The 19,364-nt window shown below is 41.6% G+C and overlaps 1 protein-coding gene across 1 annotated transcript in view; it reads right to left on the reverse strand.

The window, feature by feature from the left end:
- Positions 1 to 331: 331 nt before the first annotated feature.
- Nsmaf (neutral sphingomyelinase activation associated factor) overlaps positions 332 to 19,364 on the reverse strand; it is a 60,421-nt gene continuing 41,388 nt past the window's right edge. Inside the window, exons 19-31 of the mRNA XM_059253826.1 lie at positions 19,142 to 19,273; positions 18,492 to 18,534; positions 17,698 to 17,861; positions 16,292 to 16,400; positions 13,900 to 13,958; positions 10,766 to 10,833; positions 10,004 to 10,071; positions 9,478 to 9,601; positions 7,554 to 7,637; positions 3,609 to 3,759; positions 2,103 to 2,205; positions 1,917 to 2,026; positions 332 to 970 (exon numbers count right to left, since the gene is read on the reverse strand). Coding sequence (XP_059109809.1) covers positions 876 to 970; positions 1,917 to 2,026; positions 2,103 to 2,205; positions 3,609 to 3,759; positions 7,554 to 7,637; positions 9,478 to 9,601; positions 10,004 to 10,071; positions 10,766 to 10,833; positions 13,900 to 13,958; positions 16,292 to 16,400; positions 17,698 to 17,861; positions 18,492 to 18,534; positions 19,142 to 19,273 — 1,310 coding nt within the window. The 3' untranslated portion in view covers positions 332 to 875. The remainder of the gene's footprint in view (positions 971 to 1,916; positions 2,027 to 2,102; positions 2,206 to 3,608; positions 3,760 to 7,553; positions 7,638 to 9,477; positions 9,602 to 10,003; positions 10,072 to 10,765; positions 10,834 to 13,899; positions 13,959 to 16,291; positions 16,401 to 17,697; positions 17,862 to 18,491; positions 18,535 to 19,141; positions 19,274 to 19,364) is intronic.

Below are 19,364 nucleotides of genomic sequence, written 5' to 3' on the forward strand. Positions count from 1 at the left end.
CTTTGGTCTGGTTTGGGAATTTTCCCTCTTAATCACACTATAAAAATACTTTCAATAGCACAGAAAATTTGTAATCATATGGTTGCTGTTCAGAGATTAAATAAAAAGGAAGTCATTGCTATTGCTACATAGCTTACCTTGTTGGAAATTTACATTTTCCAATTTACCTACCTTACTGTCTGGACTTGGTTCTGAAGGTAGGCCCAAAAGAAATGGAATTATATTTGTCATTAAGTATGATTTTGTAGAAGGATTAATATTTGTAGTTCTTAAAAGAAATTATTTAAATAAAAGGAAAAGTGCTTTCATTACAGAAAAATATTTTTAATGTAGAAAAGATGAACATTAGTAGCGTAATGAAATATAAACCGTTACTATACACAGTAACAGACTTACTGTTATAAGAACTGCTATTCCTCCCCTAGATTCTTAGAATCTGGGCACATGGCACTGTAGAAAGGCAGCAGTCCATGAAAACACATCCAAGAACCTTGTGACAACCGGGCAACTTGGATCAGAGGCTCCTGCACTGCTTCTCGGAGAACTGAGCTGCCAGTGCTGACCGTGCTGCCCGATGTTCTCAGTCCAATGCGTATTTCTTCTCGTCTTCTACCACCCAGTACAGTCTTCTGTCATTACATGTGACAGTCCTCTGTCTAAAAAGAATGTTCTTGCCCGTAATGCTGCCATGTTTTTATCTGCCTTAACGGATGACAAATGGCTTTGAATGAAGTCACCATGATTTAGGAAGTTGAAACCACAAATTCTTCATGTGGTGGAACTTCCAAGTACTATATCATTGCACATTCTCCAGTTAAAAGTTTGGTTTAAAAATACATTAAATAGAATTGAACTTAACAGAGAGGAAAAGGCACTTAATACTGCAATTTCCAAAACATAATTTGTCTGTCTTCCCCTCCTGTGATGATACTGCTACACTGTTCATTCATCCATATGCATGTCACGGCACCTGAAAGACAGGGAGGCAACCAAGGTAGACTTGGTGACTGCATGCTGACTTCCATACACTTACCAAGATGCCATCATTATTCCTTGTCATTGTATAACAAAAGCTGTCTATAAGTTTAAAAGCACCCACTTCTACAGAGAACTTGAGAGGAATGAAACCAATTCCATATGAATCTAAAAGCAAAACGATTGATGCCAACACACACCTTGGCAAATGGTATAAGAAAAGTAAAGAGATTTTTATGGGAAGGGAAATGAGTAGCCTGTGACCACGTCTGCAGATTTATGCCTTTTCCATGGAAAGATTCACAGATGAATTGCAACTGTTAAAAAACCCACTGAACCGAGGGGGAAAGCATAGCTACATAATTTTAAGATAGATGAAGCATATGAAATTATATGACAAGAAAAGAGAGTGAAGGTATGTCTCACAGTGGGAAGATGTAACAGTTAAAACAGCCCTGCAAATGTAAGCGGACTACATTGAGTCTTCCAAGAGTCTGCAAATGAAAAGGGAGAGGGAGCAGGGAGCTTTACATGATACTGTATGTTGTGCAATTCTCTCACATAGTGCTTCCGGAAAGATCCATATGGGATTCACTGGCAAACACCCCTCAAGACTAGGATGTAGGAGTGGCAGTTTGACACTAGTAGGTAGGAGGATGCCTTAGTTTCCATGGGAGTTTATTTTTCATTGTCTTTTGGTAGCTGCATTATTTTTAAGCTTTGCCATATTTTTTAATTCTCTATATGGAAGTAAAGATTTTTTTCAGAGGCTGAAATAAATATAAATCTTAAGGAAGTTAAAATACATAACCACTGGCCAATCAGAATGCAAGGGCAATGTTGACCCCCCAGAGCACACCTGGGGTCTGCCTACAAGTGTCCCCTGCTGGAAGGGGCCTGAGTCAGCTCACCAGCAGATGTAATAGCTGCACTCCACTCACCGGTGTGGCCCTGTATCCGCTCACTGATTTTTGCTCCAAGGAGGTCCCAAACAAGCAGCTCACCAGACCGACTTCCAGATAAGACTGAATTGCCATCCCAGACGAAGCACCTGCAAGCATGATCAGGAGACAGTCTGTCATAAAGGAAGTATGTGACCAGAGCACATGAGCACGAACAAATTGTACCTCTGTGGCTCCTCTGAGGTCATGGAGGAGATGAGCATGCCCGTCTGTACATCAATCACGTTCAGACAGCCGTCTGCTCCCGTGCTGAGGACGTGGCGACTATCTGCCATAAAGACACACAGGAAGCTGCTTCAGAAAGCAGCTCTGATCACTCAGACTTGACTTCTGAATCTACTGCCTACTTGGTTTTCCTTGAGCTCCTTGAAGTTTTTTTTTTTTTTTTCCCAGTTTCTAAGACCCTGAAATGAGATGGCCCTTTGATTAAGAGTTCATTTCCACTACACATGCTGATTCCTCCAGCTGAAGAATCAAAAGCAGTATCCAATTTATAAATTACCAGTGCCAAAAGTCTGTGTATTTGCTTGGAAGCCTTGCTCCAGACAGGTCTAATGACCTGGGATGGGTGTGTGAAGTTGGCACCATGAAGAAATTGACCACCTGTTGTTTAAACGAGTAGCCCTGGATAGCCTGGGCTGTCTTTATACATTTTCATGAACAGTTTTACAATGAGCCTTTCTAAGTTTCTAAAAATAGTTACAATAATTACTAGTTTGTTCCTTTTCCCCCTTCCGTCCCCCAACTTTCCCATCTGTAGCCATTACCTTTGTGATCTAGATCTCTACTGTCAGAAGCATTAGCAGTTTTGCAAGCTACAAAGGAACTTTCCTGGCTAGGCACACCTACAGGTAGAACAGTGTGACCAGTAGGCAGCATACGTGGTTACAGGGTCATGCAAAGTGAGAGACAGTTTTGTCTCTTGTGGTTAATATTTACATCTGGTAGGGTCTGGGTTATCAGGACCAACTCACCAGCCAAAGCTGGATCAATTCTACATTCTGCACTACTCCATCTCCTCTGAGGACATACCAGGGTTTTCCATTTATCCTATAGACAACGTAACTCGGAAACCTACTCTTAATCATTGGCACTGTTTATCCCTTGTCCTTGTGTCCATCTCCCTTAACTTCTTGGGGCCTTGGCATAGTTATTAGAAATGAGGGAACTGTTGGTTTCTATGATTCTACTTCATTCCTTGTCTCTAGACTATTCCCATTAACCCCTGATACCATCTATTTAGTAACATTTCTCAAAGACTCTTGTGGTTAAAATCATTCGCTCCAGAACAGTTATACAAATATGTAGTATTTAAACTTCATGACCTACTGTGACTCTTTCAGGCCAGCAGTTTGGCTAGTATGGTGAAAGCTAGGAGAGCATGTAGCACCATGCTCCTGGGGTTATGCCTGGAGTTATGTAGCTAACTGTCCACAGGTATTTGCCAATGAGTCAAGGTCTCCAGGGTCTTGCTACAAGGAGAGCCATTTGTGCTCTTCTCAGGCCTTGTTCCCCAAAGAAGTCACATGGCTCTTCCCATGTATCCAGAAATGAACCAGCCTTAGTTATAGGCAGAACCTCTCATTAATGAGGTATGTTTTGTTTTTGAATTTTTAATTTCAGAGTTCTAGCTGAGCTGATAGGTTCTATTTGGAAAAGGATGATACTTACCTGGGCTAAAAGCAGCATCACATACTGTCCCTGAATGGCATGAAATCTGGTGTAATAAGGTGGCCGTAGTGAGGTCCCAAATATTCACCATGCCTTCTTTGGTGCCAGAAACTAACAGTGTGCTTTCAACATTTAAATTGATGGTATTGACCTAAGAAGAAACAGTGATAAATAATTGGCTCAGACTCCTCATTAACTATGCTTTTCCCATGCTCCTTAAAGTATCCACTCACAATGACAAAAATTAAGCTTTACTGTGCAGTGTGTGCTGGCACAACTAATATGATTGTATTATATTTTAGTAATATCTAATGACCATTTATTTTAAAATGAAGTAAAATTCTAAGTATGCCAGAAAAATACCCACAATGTTCTTCATAAGGAAAAACAAAAACAAAACAAACTAAAATTCAAGTGGAATCAGAAAAAACTCCAGATAGCTAAACTAATCCTGAGCAAAAAGAATAATAAGGAAGAGACTGTAATTCCAGATTTGTAATAAAACAGGGTACTGGCACAAAAATAGACATGTAGACCAAAGGAATACTCAAATATGAGTATTCATAACTACTGTCATCTGATTATTTGATATAAAGGCAAAAATATATCCTGGAGGAAAGACAGCATCTTCTCTAAATGGTACTGGCAAAATTGGATGTCTACATGTAGAAGAATGAACTTAGACCTATATCTGTCCTGCTGTACAAAAATTAGATCCAAGTGGGTCAAGGACGTCAATTTTAAATCTGAAACAATGCTAAAACTGCTAGAAGAAAAAACAGGCAATACCCTATAAGATATAAATGTAAGAAAGGACTTTCTAAACACAACTCCATTAGCCAAGGAATTAAGGCCAGCAACTGACAAGTAGGACCTCATAAAACTAAAAAGCTTCCATATGGCTAAGGAAACAATCAACTAGGTGGAGAAAAAACCCACAGAATGGGGGAGAATCTTTGCCACCTACATATCCAACAGAGGATTAATATTCAGAATATACAAGGAACTAAAACAAACAACCATACAAAACAAAAAAAAAAAATCAAAGCCAAAAAACCAGAGTCAAGGAAACAACCCAACTGAAAAATGGGCTGGGGCTCTAAACAGAGTTCTCAATAGAAGAAATAAAAATGGCTAAGAATACTTCAAACAGTGTTCATCCTTAGCGATTAGGGAAGTGGAAATTAAAACAACTTTGGGATTTCATCTCATCCCAATCAGAATGGCTAAGATCAACAAAACAGCTGACAACCAATGCTTAGAGTCTGTTGAGACAAACTCTCTTTCATTCACTGTTGGTGGGAATGCAAATTGGTACAGCAGCCACTCTGGAGATCAGTATGGAGAATCCTCAAAAAACTGAAAAATAATCTACCATATGACCAAGCTCTTTGGCATATGCACAAAAGACTCAACATCCTTTTCCAGATATTTGCTCAGCCATGTCCATTACAACCCTATTCACAACAGCTAGGAAATAGAAACAACCTAATGCCCAACAGATAACTGGATAGTGAGAATGTGGTACATTGGTACACAATGGAATACTATTCAGCTGTACATAAATATGAAATTTGCAGGTAACCTAGAAAAGATTATACTGAGTGAGGAAATCCAAACCCAGAAAGACAGATGTCACATATTCTTTCTCATCTGCAGTTCCTACCTCCAAATGTGAGTATCCCACCTAGAAACCAGGAGAGTATAAGGGGTCACTGGTATGGAGGATAGCAGGTGAAGTGGAAATGGAATAATTAGGAGGGGGCACAGGCTGGGGGAGGTCAATACAGAAGAAGAGGACAAGGGACAAGTAACACCAAAGTTGTGTGATAATGCCTCAAGAAATCATATTACTTTATACTGATATAAAATTATACACAATACGTAAGTGTATGTGCACACACACAGGAAGTTAAGCCACCTGGGCTGACAATGCTCCCCACAAGAATCATATACTAACAAATACTTCAGTACCGGACACGAGAAATTGCCTTTTGAATGGTCATGGTAGTCCAAGTGACTCCCTAAACAGTATAGATGACTGATAGAGCTCTTAGTGCCTCTCAGGAGTTGAAGCTGGGCCCTTACTCCTGAAGACACTACACCTGAGGACACAGGACGCAGATGACTTGAGCTGGATCTGACTTGAAAGCCTCTTTTCTGTGGTCTAGCTTCTATGGTTCCAGAAATTACTATGCAAGTTGCTAAGGGAAGGAAGCAATTACAACAGTCTTACCCATCTGTAACACCTAGGAACCAAGACAATTACCAGCATGGTAAGACATGCATAAAAGCACAATGAGTGGCACTCATACATCAGTGCCAACTCACAGTTATCTAACTGGACTTAAGGCCACTTAACAGGAGGGAAAGCATTCCTGGTACATTCCTAAAATAGCCAGCTTCCTGGGACTAGTGAGGTCATGGACTTTAGAAAACAATCTACTACTACCACTTTGCTAAACCCTGTCTTTATGCCCACAGATAAGTGTAGTTACCACCCCTTACCAAAGCAGTCTCTCTTGATAGTAAACAAAGACCATTACAGAAAACCACAACTGGACACAATGCTGAGATTAACAGACTATAGGGAGTCCAGCCCCACTGGATACATCTGCATCACAGCTCCTGCATCTATGGCTCAGGGAACATGGAGGAAGAGAGGGCACAGAGAGTGTAAGAGCCAGAATACGAGAAGCCAGCTGTAAAACAGTCTCTCTCAGAAATGGCTACCTAAACAAGACTGGAACAGTGGCAATATCAGCAGACATGTAAATGTGGAAAAGGAAAAACTTTACAGGGTTTCACAACTAGACAAGAAACTATAGGCAATTGATGACTACTAGGAGAACTAACCTTTCCCAGGGATGAGCCTTTTTATTGATTGTTCAATGCAGAGTGGTCAGCCTTGAAATTCACATCTACACACCACCAACAAAAACGGCCTTGGCACGTTGTATTTATATATATCCATGTGTATACATATACATCTGTATATGTATGTAACAATAATGAAGGAAAAGGCTATGAACTTGAGAGTGAGGGGACGTGGTAGGGGCTCAAGGGACATCAGGTGGGAGGGGTTGAAGGGAGGAAATGGAGGCAAGAAGGTGATATAATTCTATTTCAATTTAAATATATTTTAAAAAGTTAATGCTGAGGGGCTGGAGAAATGGCTCAGTGGTTAAGGGCACTGGCTGCTCTCCCAGAGGTCCTGAGTTCAATTCCCAGCAACCACATGGTGGCTCACAACCATCTGTAATGAGATCTGGTGCCCCATTCTGGCCTGCAGGCAGAACACTGTATACATAATAAATAAACCTTTAAAAAAAAGTTAATGCTGAATAATAAATCATATTGAGGCGGCAAAGTACTTGAAGCAGGGCTAATCCATGACTATTTGAAGGCTGTGTGAAATGAAAGAACTTGAGTTGCATACTGAATGTCTTCAACCTTGAAGACCATGAAAACGCAGCATCACTTTGCAGCTGCTGGACAAAGGCAATACTGTAAACTACAGCCTAAGACACAGTAGCATGACTCGATAAACCACCAGGAACAAGCTGTTGTTCTGTTGTGGCTCTGTGGGTAGGCTGTGCATTCTCGGCCATCCCCACAGCTTGTCAGTGCTCTCGGCTTTGGGATAGGTATCTCCAGGACAGACAGTCCCTTCTACCTTCCAGGTCAGAAAGCATGAAGATGATGGGTCCTACCTCAGAACTGACTTTTTGAAAATTAAATGGGACAGAAGCTAATTCTCTCAGGTAAATGTGCCAATGAACCTATTAGAGGGGGAAGGAAGGCAGAATCGAGCACCTAACAGGATCACCCAAAGAGCTGGCCTATAATCTGTAATATGCAAAAGAAAACGGACTAAACATACACAAATCCAAGTACTTACTGCCCACCCACCCTCTGGACCTAGAGCTTTGTTGTTGGACTCACACTGACATCATGTTCCAGCTCAGCCAGCAAGTCAAACTGGTGTCTTTTGGTCCCTGGCATTTCTGCAGGAACACCCGACCACACCTAGGACAAAGCACATTGCATAAGGTATTTTTAAATTTTAATACAAAATTCTCCACACATTTGCAAAAACTCCCATCCAGCATGCCTGCCAGTGAATGCTGGGACAGGTCCAGTGTCTCCCATGGGCTTCTTCCTCACTAGTACACACATGCCTCTGTCCACACCCATCCCTTGAATATGTTACTCTGTGTGGTTTAAGCACTCTGTCAATCAAGGGAATGTTGAATGCACAAGTGTTGCAATGTCTAGTAGTGTTTCAAGAAGTAAGTAACCAATCCCCAAATTATAATATTATATAGAGGAAACTTATCTATAAGGTTGGAGAAAAAAATGCCGACAAACTCTGCAAGAAACATAATGGTTTTTGTTTCTTTCCTGTACACAGAATCAAACTGGAAATCTAAGCATTAGAGAAGCTTGTATGGAAAAACAGAAGTCTGAAGAGCAAGCTGATGACCCTGTACAGCACAGAAACAGTGGAAACACATGGATGCCTGTCTCACATTTAAACACTCTGATCTTTCAATGATCCCTCAACTTCACTTGCACTGTTAGGGTTAACTGATCAACTAGTAGGGCTCCAGTCTGTGTCTGCAGTCATCAAACAAGAAGAGCTCCAATTCTGTTTCTGAAGAAGACCTGTAAACACCTAGGTGAACACACTATGCACAAGCACACAGTGAGACCCTATTGTTGAAGACACAACACATGTGTATTGAAGGACCTATGAAATCAAGATGGAACTGACCTGGAAATGCCTTCTCTGCTGCACAGCTTTCAGTGTCAGTCACTGGGGGTGGGTGGGTGGGCGGGGGGAGTGGGCCATGATGGATTTATCCAACAGTGGACCCTGCATGCTGTTAGACTGAGATGCCAGTCAAGATGTGCTTGCTGTGCACAATAATGGCTTTCCAACTGGATCTGAGCCTTACTCCACAGGAAGGAATTCATGTCTTGTCCTATAAACCTGGTCAAAGGCCCAGAGCTGGGGAAGTCCTAGGCCTTAGGTGAAAGTCCTTTACTGCTGTTTTGCTGAACAGCCACACTGCCAATCTGCCATCTACATATTTATGTTTAGACCCATAGATGGGTGCTGCCCTCAACCTTGGTCAGGAAGCTGCTTCTGCAGTAGGAAGCAGTCGATGTAGACACTCCTAACTGGTTAAAGTACGGAGAGTAAGTGACTGTTGATTGCTCAGTCCTTCATGAACTTTCACATCAACAGCCCAGTGCTGAGAGAGCAGCAGCATGAAAGAGGATGTAAGAGTCTGCAGGATGGGGAGGAGTGCTATGAAGTGTCCTCTGGACATGACATGGCTATTGTACCCATGAACTCACATCACCTGTGGTCACCTGCACAAAACTTCCCCAGCATTCCATCACTGACAGGAGAAGCCCTCATGAGACTCCATCCCAGCTAAGCAGTTACTGGCAACTTGTTGGGGTAGAGGTGCCACTTTCCTTTGGGGGTGTGGCATCTGATGGTCCACTCAAGCTCTTGTGAATGGCCTACATCCATTTTGCATGCCGGCAACACTAACTGTTTTAAAAACAGAGGAGGAGGAGGAAGATTTGAAGGTGGGAGAGGGAAGTATTGTGAGAGTGAAAAGGAGGGGAGATTTGTATTGGATATGATCAAGATACATTATATGCATGTGTAAAACTATCAAAGAATAAAAAAGATATATGGAAGAAATGCTCAGTACAATAACTTTAAGAAAATGCAGTAATAACGTATCCTTGTATATCATTTACATACTTTCTGAACATATTGATAGGAAACTGAATGGCTCACAATATTATATAATCAAACATTTTCAGTTAAAAAGTATATACAGACCTTCACGGTAGAGTCCCAAGATGCAGAAAACAGCCTGTCATTATGCCAACAGATCTTACTGACAGCATCATCATGTCCCATCAGTGTGTCTTGGCGTCTTCCAAATGCTATGGAATAAAAATAGCTAAAAGATAACAACAACTGTTAAAATAATAACCAAGCTTAATTTTTAAGATTCTTAAACATGCATTTAAGAAATAAACATTATTTCTAAACTACTAATGCTTACTAGAATTACAAATTACTTGTTCTTGTATTATTAAGAGAAAAATAGTCAACATTTGAATTTGAAATTATATTACTTCCAAATCTATCTTAGCTACATTTCACCTGAGTTTAAAACATAGAAAAAATAGATTCTAATTGGAGAAATTATTATACTAAAATAATGGTTATCTGACCCCAACGATGCTGGCCTCATCTCTACATGTCTCCTCTAATGCAAGCCTGCTTATCCCTCACATCCACATGTGAGCAGCCACTGAGCATGCAGAATTAATTACAAGAAGCAGGCACAGATACACACACGTTGTTATCCCACGAAGAACTGATGACAGTGGTGTCTCCTGGCAAAAGTAAGCAAGATGATAAAGCCTGAAATACAAAAGATTTGATATTAATGACTTGCAATAATTAGTAAACCCTTCACTGGTATACTTCAATTATGGATTCCTGCCAAACAGATGTCAGATTCTTTCTATAGTGGCTTTCTTCATCACTATCCAGGACTCAAGAGTTGCTAAGTCCAGATATTGGTTTTCTCCCAAATGCTCAAAGTTGTCAGGAATACTGTAACCCAGCCTCATGCCTCTTGGGCTCTCACAGGGCTGGAGGAATGCTGCTATTCTGGAGTAGAGCATGGTAGGAGAATAGTCCTTAAGGATGAAATGGCCCTCTCTGTATTGCAGAGATGTGGCTAAGGAAAATGTACAAAGTTCCCAAGGGAATTACCAAAATCTCCTGGAGTGTTGATGTTAAAAATAAGGCACACTCTTTAATAACTGGTTTTATTTCTCCAAGTAATCAGAAGTGCCTAATTATTTAAGTAGCACAGAAATACTTCTTTTCTGATAGCTAAAAGAAAGGATAAACTTATTAAGGAGAATTCTACTGGGTATTCAAGATTTTAGGTTAAATCATACTGGTATGAGAAAAAGTAAGGAGAAACTGGCCCTCCCTTATTCCTTCCTGCCAGCCTCCCTCCCTCCCGCCCTCCAGATTCAGGACTGAACTACACCCCAGGTCCCATGAGTTTCTACCATAAATAACACTGGTAAGATAAACTTACCATATTTGAAAATGATATACTTCTCTGCAGCATTTTGGATTCTTTAGAAAACATCTTCAGAGTGGAATCTGAGAGTCAGAAAGATGAAAGACTGCCTAAGCATTACAGACGCCAAAGGACAACCGCCCTACTAACTCTTGGAGGGCAGAAGTCAGCATTGTTCCACGGAAAACGAAGTGTATGCAGGCCTCTGAGGCCATGCCAACATGAAGATTCTAAGGCATAACTTCATGGCTGAAACCATACAATCCCAGCACAGACATAGTTTGCCACTGATATTTCTAAAGGCCTGCATGCACAATGAAGCCCCACACTCAAGTGCATGGAAAGTTAGAGAGGAGGGAGGCAGAAATCTTAATACTAAAACAAATATTATCCTTTTAACAAAGGTGTGTGAGTGTATATATAAGTGGTTCTTTGTAAAATGCATTTATGTGTATCCCATATGTGCCTGCTGCCTGTGAAGACCAGGAGAGGGTGCTGCATTCCCTGGAACTGGAGTTCTAGATGGTTTTAAACAAGCATGTGTGTGCCAAGAACCAAACCCATGTTCCCTAAAGAGTATTTTAAAATACTGAGCCATATCTCCAGGCTCAATTTTAACTTTAAGAAAACAAAGACTTTGCCAATAGAAGTAATTTTTTAAATGAATGGCCTAATTATAGAGTGACATTTTTTAAAAATTATTTATAGATGAATAGTACTCTCATTTTTATTATTTTTTCTCTTTACTGAGGAAGGAAAATGTTTTGTTGCATAATGAATGGTACCTAAAGTAGGTACTTAGAGTCCTGAGCTCCGCCCCACACACTCCTGTTTTATAAAGGTATTGGATAAGCAGAGTTGGAATTGAAAAGAAAGGCCGGGTTAAGGTTAACACACCGGAAGGGAGTGGGATGCAGAATCAGTCAAACACTTTTAATTCTGCAGCAGATCCGATGCCAATCAAGTGTCTACACTGGCTGGGAGAACGACTGGCTTGTAAAAGAATAGTGATGCAGGAAGGAAAATACCCAAATGTTTAATTTCCTTGACTAATAAACACTGTGCAAGCTCACCAACACAAACTGTTAAAAAGCCAGAGCAGAGGCTCAGTGAAGAACACTACCATGGGGTCAAAGCCATGGTACAATCTCCAGCACCAACAAACCCCCAAGACACACAACTCCATGTTGCTACAGCTATTCATCCTGTAGTAACCTACTTCCTAAATATCCACCATGGTAACCCATCATAACGAGCTTTAATCAATTTCTTCTCTACAGTAAAACTTCACATTTCAACCTAATCTTGGCAACAGAATTCATGAAAATTATAAACAGGAGCCTCAGTAAGACTTTACTTAGCACTAGCTTGGGAACAAACACAGAAACACAACAGCACTTGGCCATTCCTTCAGGATGTCATTGATCTTGCGATGTCCTCCCAATTTGCTTTTGGTCCTGTTAGGCAGTTCTGAGTGCTCACCACAAAGTCTACCAGAGACAATTTGACCATTTTAAAGAAACATAAAGCAGCCAAGACACTTTTCTCAAAATGAGAGATGCTCTCCCAGCACTAGAAGTCAACAGGTTAAAGACGGCAGTGAGCACTGGTCCCCCAGGTGGCGATCCCTGTGAATGGTCCCAAAACTTAAGCATCTGAGTCACAAACACTGTGCATCGGAGCAAGAAACTTAACTTTGAGGCCAATATTAGAATGCATATAAACCAGTAATACAAATCATGAAAATCTAAACTTGAGAAATGTAAATTGAAACAAAAATACAAATGTTTGACTTTAACAAAAATCCTTCCTTTTTACTTAGCAAATTCACAAAGCAGTGGTACTGGGGGAGATCTGAAGCCCTGATGGTCATAACATAACATAAAACATAAAACTCATGGTTTACAAGGTCACGTGAGTACAAAGATTTGAAGATTCGACATACCATGGCAGACAAACCCTACGAACCACTAGCCCAATGGTTCTCAACCTTCCTAATGCTGTGACCCTTTAATACAGTTCCTCATGTTGTTGTGACCCCCAACCATAAAATTATTTTGTTGCAACTTCATAATTGTAATTTTGCTATTGTTATGAATCATAATATAAATATCTGATATGTAAGATATCTGGTATGCAACCCCTGTAAAAGGGTCATTCCACCTCAGAGGGGATGCGACCCACTGGTTGAGAACCGCTGCACTAGAGACTTTGTTAAAAGACACAAATGTTTGTTGGTTGCTTAATGGGTCAACACAGTAGCTAGAAATCCTGGTGAAACACAGATGGCTTCCTCCTTCCTGAGCAGCACTGTAGATACCCTGACATGTCCAGTGTAGGGTCCTGCATATAACCTTTCCTACACAATTATTTTGTAGACTGTGGGAAATTCTATTTTATGGAATCCAAGGTCACATCACAGTGACAGAATATGGTAGCAGTGACTCATCTACCTGGATGTGGTTAGCTGTATAGCATTATTTATAAACATGACAGATGGGAACTACAGTCCCCTGGGCTAATCTAGGACTAAAGAGTAGCTTCATGAAAAATAATCACTAGCTTTGTCAGAACTGGTTGTCCTGACACTAAAGCATACTTCAATTAATGATAGACCTCCAGAAAAACACATGTGCAGCAAGAGATGAATTTTACTGTTCTTATAGATCAGCACAGCCAAATTCTAATGTATCATTAAGATATAGTTCTAAGTCTTATCAATAAGGCACAGGTACATTATCAATATATGAATTTAATGCTATGTTAATTTCTACAAAAAAATTCTAGAGCTATATGCTGAATATCAGGGTGAAACCTAACAGCAAATATACATTCTACAAGTTAATGTGCACCACCACCCTGGCAACCCAGGTCTGGCTTAGCCCTGGCTACTCCTCCATACCATTCTGAGTTCTGCAGACCTGGAACCTCTTGAAGTAAGACAGCCTGGAATAAGCAAGACCATGGCCAACTGACTCTTCCTGCCTTGTGCCTTCATCCAGGAAACCTTGTCAGCAACAGGAAGCCTTTCTTTTTTGGCAGACTATAACAAAACTTTTCCAAGCCTATTTTATGTGGAAGCAGCACATGCCAGTAAAGCCCAGACACTGTAATTCCAGCTAAAGAGCTTTCCAGGTGGGAAAACATACCTTGTGATGTGGTAAAGACTGAAGATCCATTGCAAGACACTGCTATCCCTGTAACCGCCCTGTTGAAAATCAAAGTTTTATAAATTACCATTAGCCATGTGCTGGCACACCTGCTTTATTTTTACTAAGGTCCTTTCATTTTGTGTTCATAGCTTCTTCACTCGGTCTGTTCTCTGCATGCTCCTGCCATGACAAGTCACTGCTTGGCAGTGCCCACCTTTGCTCAGATAACACCCTGCTGCTGGAAAACATCCCCACTCTTTGCTCCCCAAGCTGCTGCAGAACATGCTAACATGTTTCTGACACGTGAAAACTGCTTCTCTTACAATCACACCTGACCTGACCATCCCCAAAGTGACGGCACTTACTCTGTACAATCACTTAGCTTGCTTCATTCAGAATGCACCATCCCTAATGTCTGTCAGTGGGGTACACATGGAGCTCCAGTGGGCCCTTTTAAGAACATCCAAGGCGCAACCATTAAACATTACTTGTATACGCACAGTTTATTTACACCATCATCTCGTCTTTGACCACATGAACTCTTCCTATGTGCCTTTCTGGGAAGTTGAGGGAGGAAAAGCTATTCTAAAAGAAACAAGGTAGAACTAGCTGTCTATTTTCAAGATGCTATACTACGCTTTGAGCCACACACCTAAAACAAAGCCGGGCATTAGCACACCCACACCTACTCATGACCAGTAGAATACACGGCCACTACCTGTGTGAGAGTGCTGAAAGCCAGGGAGCTGTCCCAGGGCCTGAGCTCAGGCTTGGGTTTTCTTTATGAAGCAGGTTGGCCCATTAGGCCAGTCTCTTAAGCTTTCCTACCAGAGTACATGAACAATCTGAGAGATATACACAGAAGGCTTTCATTCACAAACCCAAGCTCCTTGAAGTTACAGGTGTCTTAAAAAAAAAAAAATGCAGATTTTACAATGGATATGTTTTTCTGTTTCTCTCCTTCCCTCTCTCCTGTACATCCCCTTTTCCTCTTACCACATTTGACTTCATTACCTTATGGTGCCTCTCTTTCTCTACCCATGTGTTATCATTACCTTATGAAAGATCTTTATTAACTGTCCCATTCATCCATATATCCATTCACTCACCCACCCACATTTGTTATAATTTTTGCATGTGAATATGTGTGTGGTATGCATGTATATTCACATTTGCATGTCCGTGGGAGCACATGTCTGTATGGGTGTCTGTGTATGTGGATGTCTTCCGTGATGGCTCTCTGTGCACTTTACTAAGGCAAGGTCTCTCACTGAATATCTGCTAGCGATCTTGCCCAGGGATCCTCTGTCTCTCTCCTGAGTTCTGGGATTACAGATGGCCTCCACTGTACCTGCCCAGCTTCTACACAGGTTCTGGGGATCTCAATTCCACCCTAACACTTGCAGGAAAAGGGCTTTATCCAGTGAGCTACCTTGTTAGCCCCGTTTTTTTTTTTTTTTTTTTTTTTTTAAGATGTACTTTCTCCTACACTATCAGTAAATTCAAAGCTTGGTGACAGACACACTTGTCCCATAATTTCCCAATTTTTAAGATTTGAGGGGTGGTATATATAGTTTAGAGGTACAAAACTCCAGGCTGTCTGCCAGCCCAATCTCATCCTAGAACCTGTGTGTTGCAACCCCTTTGGGGTCAAATATGGGCCACATATCAGATATCATGTATATCAGATATTTACATTACTATTCATGACAGTAGCAAAATTACAGTTATGAAGTAGCAACAAAATAATTTTATGGTTGGGGATCACCATAACATGAGGAACCGTATTAGAGAGTCACAGCATTAGGAAGGTTGAGAACCACTGTTCTAGAACAGCATATGGCAGAAATGGCAGTATGGAAGAGCATGGGGTCCAAAACTAACGATTTCCTGCCAAGTTTCCCTTTGCCACACTGGCTTCGCATCAGAACCCACTGTAGACATTTTGCAGCAGCACTGAATGGACACTTCCCATCTGACTTGGGAAGGGTTCTGCCCTCACTCCAGCTACATTACTGCACATGTACAGTTTGGGGCCTTGCATCTTATGTCACCAGCAGGTGCTGGCGACTACATACTGGCGTGGTCACACAATCTGCGCCTTAAAAGCCAGATGCAGACCCCATGCTCTCTTTGCTCTCTCTCTGCTCTGCTCTGCTCCCTCTCTCCCCCATCTTTTCTCTCTCTCCAGGCCTGGCTCTCCTCTTTCCCCTCCCCCACTCCTTTTTTTCTCCTAATAAATCTCTGAAAACTAACACTGGGTTCTGTAGTGACCATGACCTTTCCACGGGGTAACCAGTGCCGCCACCAGTGCCATTTATCATCCTTTCACTTGGCTTCTACAGTTCACCCCCAACACCCAGACAGACGAGGAACGAGGCACGCTTACTCTTTGTGGAGTTTGTACTGCTCGTGTAGCTGCAACTTAGTGATGTTGTTCCAGGCCAGACTCCTGCTTTCCTCGGTCAGGTCTTCAAATGACTCCTCCCCTGGAGAAACTACACAAAACTAGTGCTGAGCGAGTCAGGAACCACAGAAAGGCAGCTGCACCAGACTCACCCTGTGTCCTATTCAAATTAAGGAACCAAGAAAACAAGTCGCCCACCAAAATATGCTTTCAAAGGTATTCGTCATATGGCCCAATGTTAGCCAAGAACAAATTAGACATAGAAAGTTTCACTGAAGTTTCCAGGCTTCCTAGTGTTTGCAAAGTCCTGATCTGACTAGTCGCTTAGGCATCACGGGAAATAGAAGTCTGAGTGGCCATTTCCTTCTCAACCCTTTCCTTTGTAAAACCTGACAGTTGCCTAGAACACTGAAGCTTTATGGTGATTTTGAGAGGGATAAAGAAAACAAGAAATAAAATAAGGCTTCTGGTCCCTCAAAGGGTTTCTGGGCAGAAGTGATGCTCTCACTTCTGCCTGAAGAAAACCTGGGTTGATTACCCTGGTTAAAACGGTCATGATGGTGGTTATGGCTGGTGATTAAGGGATGAAGACAGCATTTCTGACTTAAACCTGCATGTCTTCAAGTAGTAATTTAAGCAGCCCCTAGGTCAAGCCTTCACAGGAAAATGTAGGAAAGTGGGCTTTGCTACTCCTGCAGCCTCCCTGAGAGGCTCAGCATGCCTGGGTGTCATGAGACAAAACTGAAGAAAAGGAGACATTTTATTGATGAGATGCTGTGTTGTCACATGGCTCCTCATGTGAAGCTCTATGACATACAAAACACAGTTACATTGATGAAGGTGCGTGATCTGAAAGTTCATCATAGTAGCCAGCATGGCCTGGATGGAAGAGATACTCTACACACATTTGCCACATTAAGAAAATTAAATAAAAAAGAACAAAGTTAAGAAGCGAAGCAGTCTGAACTGAATTCAAGCTCTGTATGGGGGTTTGGTAGAGTCAAGGCCAAGTCTTTTCTGGAAAAGTGTAGAGTAGGTGACTGGGAACATGTCTGACAGTTGCTGCAAAGCACTGAGTGCAAACTTCAAAAGCACAGCGTTGGAAGGAGCCAGGACAATCACTGCCTCAGGAAATGACCTTTCCTCAAAGTCGATAGTTACAAACAACCTTCAACAAAGACAGAGGTAGGAGAAATAAGTTTGTTTTGTGGTGCTTGGGCAGAGCCCAAAGCCCTGCACATACTAGCCCTGCCACCGAAGTAGCCCAAAGCCTCCTACAGATGCAAACATCTTTAAGCAACTCAGCAGTTCATGTTTCATCTCTGCTTCAGAATCTTCAGAAAGACAAACAAAGGCCCCTACCTTACACTACTGGTCACAGGACTTACCTGGAGAATCTGTCATAGAAGCATTATAGCTGGAGGCCTGGGACACACTTTTAGACTTGGGGGTGATCCTTCGAGGATGTGGTGTCACAAACAACTGTTTTGGTGTCTGCCCAAATTCCAAAATTTGGGTCAGCATGGCTACTTTCTCATCGGGATCCTCAATGCTTTAGGAAGAAAGACAAAAGACACAGTAAACCACCAGCTTCAAGTCCTAAAGCACGAACTTCAAAGAGTGCAGGTCAACAGGGAGACAGAACCTCAGATAAAAAGCCAACACGGGTTAGGACTAAACCTCTTTGTACACCTTTACATAATATTTTTTTCTTTGTTCCGTCTGTTTTGTTTTGAGACAGGTTTCTCTGTGTAGCCTGGCTGTCCTGGAACTCACTCTGTATCAGGCTACCTTCAAACTCAGAGATCCACCCGCTTCTGCCTCTTGAGTGCTGAGATTAATATTGCCAGGTGGTGGTGGTGAATGCTACACCTGTATGGGTGGCTGAGGCGGCCAGAAGCAGGCATTAGATTCCTCAGCACTGGAGTTCCAGGTAGCAATGAGCTACCCCACCCAGGTGCTAGGAATTGAACTCAAGTCCTTCTGAAGAGCAGCTAGAGCCCTTAACTACTGAACTGTCTCTCTGGCCCCCATTTTCTGTGTCTAAGCAACTAACAATGTTGAAAGCAAGATATAAATCATTTCAAAATTTCTGTATCTTAACTGCTCAAATAAGTGCATTAATAATTCAGATAGAAGTGTTTTAAATTGAAGCAGAAACACCTTGTAGACATATACATACCTGTTCAAGTCTACACCACCTTCATAGGTCAGGGGATGAAATACTGAAGGAGAGATATAAACACTAATGAAAAAACATACATTTAGTCATAAATATCCTGTCCAGATTCTGCACAATTCAAAGCTGTATTCAAAGAAATTCATTTTCATTTGTGAAACATTAATATTCAAACAGTAAATATTATCTTGTATTATTATCTTTTGGTGAACAAAAATGTAACTGGCAGATGTAATGTGCTGTTATCTGGGTGTTTTCCTTGGTTATTTCTTTCTCCTTTAGGGAAGCATTAGTCACAGCACTGGTGTGACTGTACTTCACGGGAGTCACTTCTGGATTTCAGCTCAAGTTCCTTGCTACTGACAGAGAGAATCAGAGACACTTGAGGCAGATAAGCACTGAGGCTGAAGAGGTGGACAGCTGCCATCTTCTTCATGCTTAATTAAAAGCAACATTTGGGCCTTTGCAGGCATTGAAGTTACTGCTCTATTACAGAGGTTTTTGTTTGGTTTGTAGAGTCTAGACATGTAGCCTAGACTGGCCCTGAGCTCATGTCCCCCGTCTTCGGCCAGAGCACTGGGTCTCCAGCTTGTTTGTCTGCATGTCTGCTTTCTCATCACACACTAAGTGAAACATCAGCAAATGTCACATACCATTATGGGCCGCTACAGCTTCACTTCCTTTTTGCTTATAGCCAAATATCAGGTCAATCCACTCGTGGAGGTGCTCAGACACATAAGTGCTTTCCAAGGCATCCTTGTTCTTCTGGAGAAAGTCTTGGGGACCTATCAGGGTAGACTTCATCAGAATTTTATGCCATCTCTATTGTATTTTCTTTCATTTCTTGTACCTATCCATTTGTGCTTAAAACTTCTA

The sequence above is a fragment of the Peromyscus eremicus genome, chromosome 2 (genome assembly GCF_949786415.1).
Source record: "Peromyscus eremicus chromosome 2, PerEre_H2_v1, whole genome shotgun sequence".
Taxonomy (NCBI): domain Eukaryota; kingdom Metazoa; phylum Chordata; class Mammalia; order Rodentia; family Cricetidae; genus Peromyscus; species Peromyscus eremicus.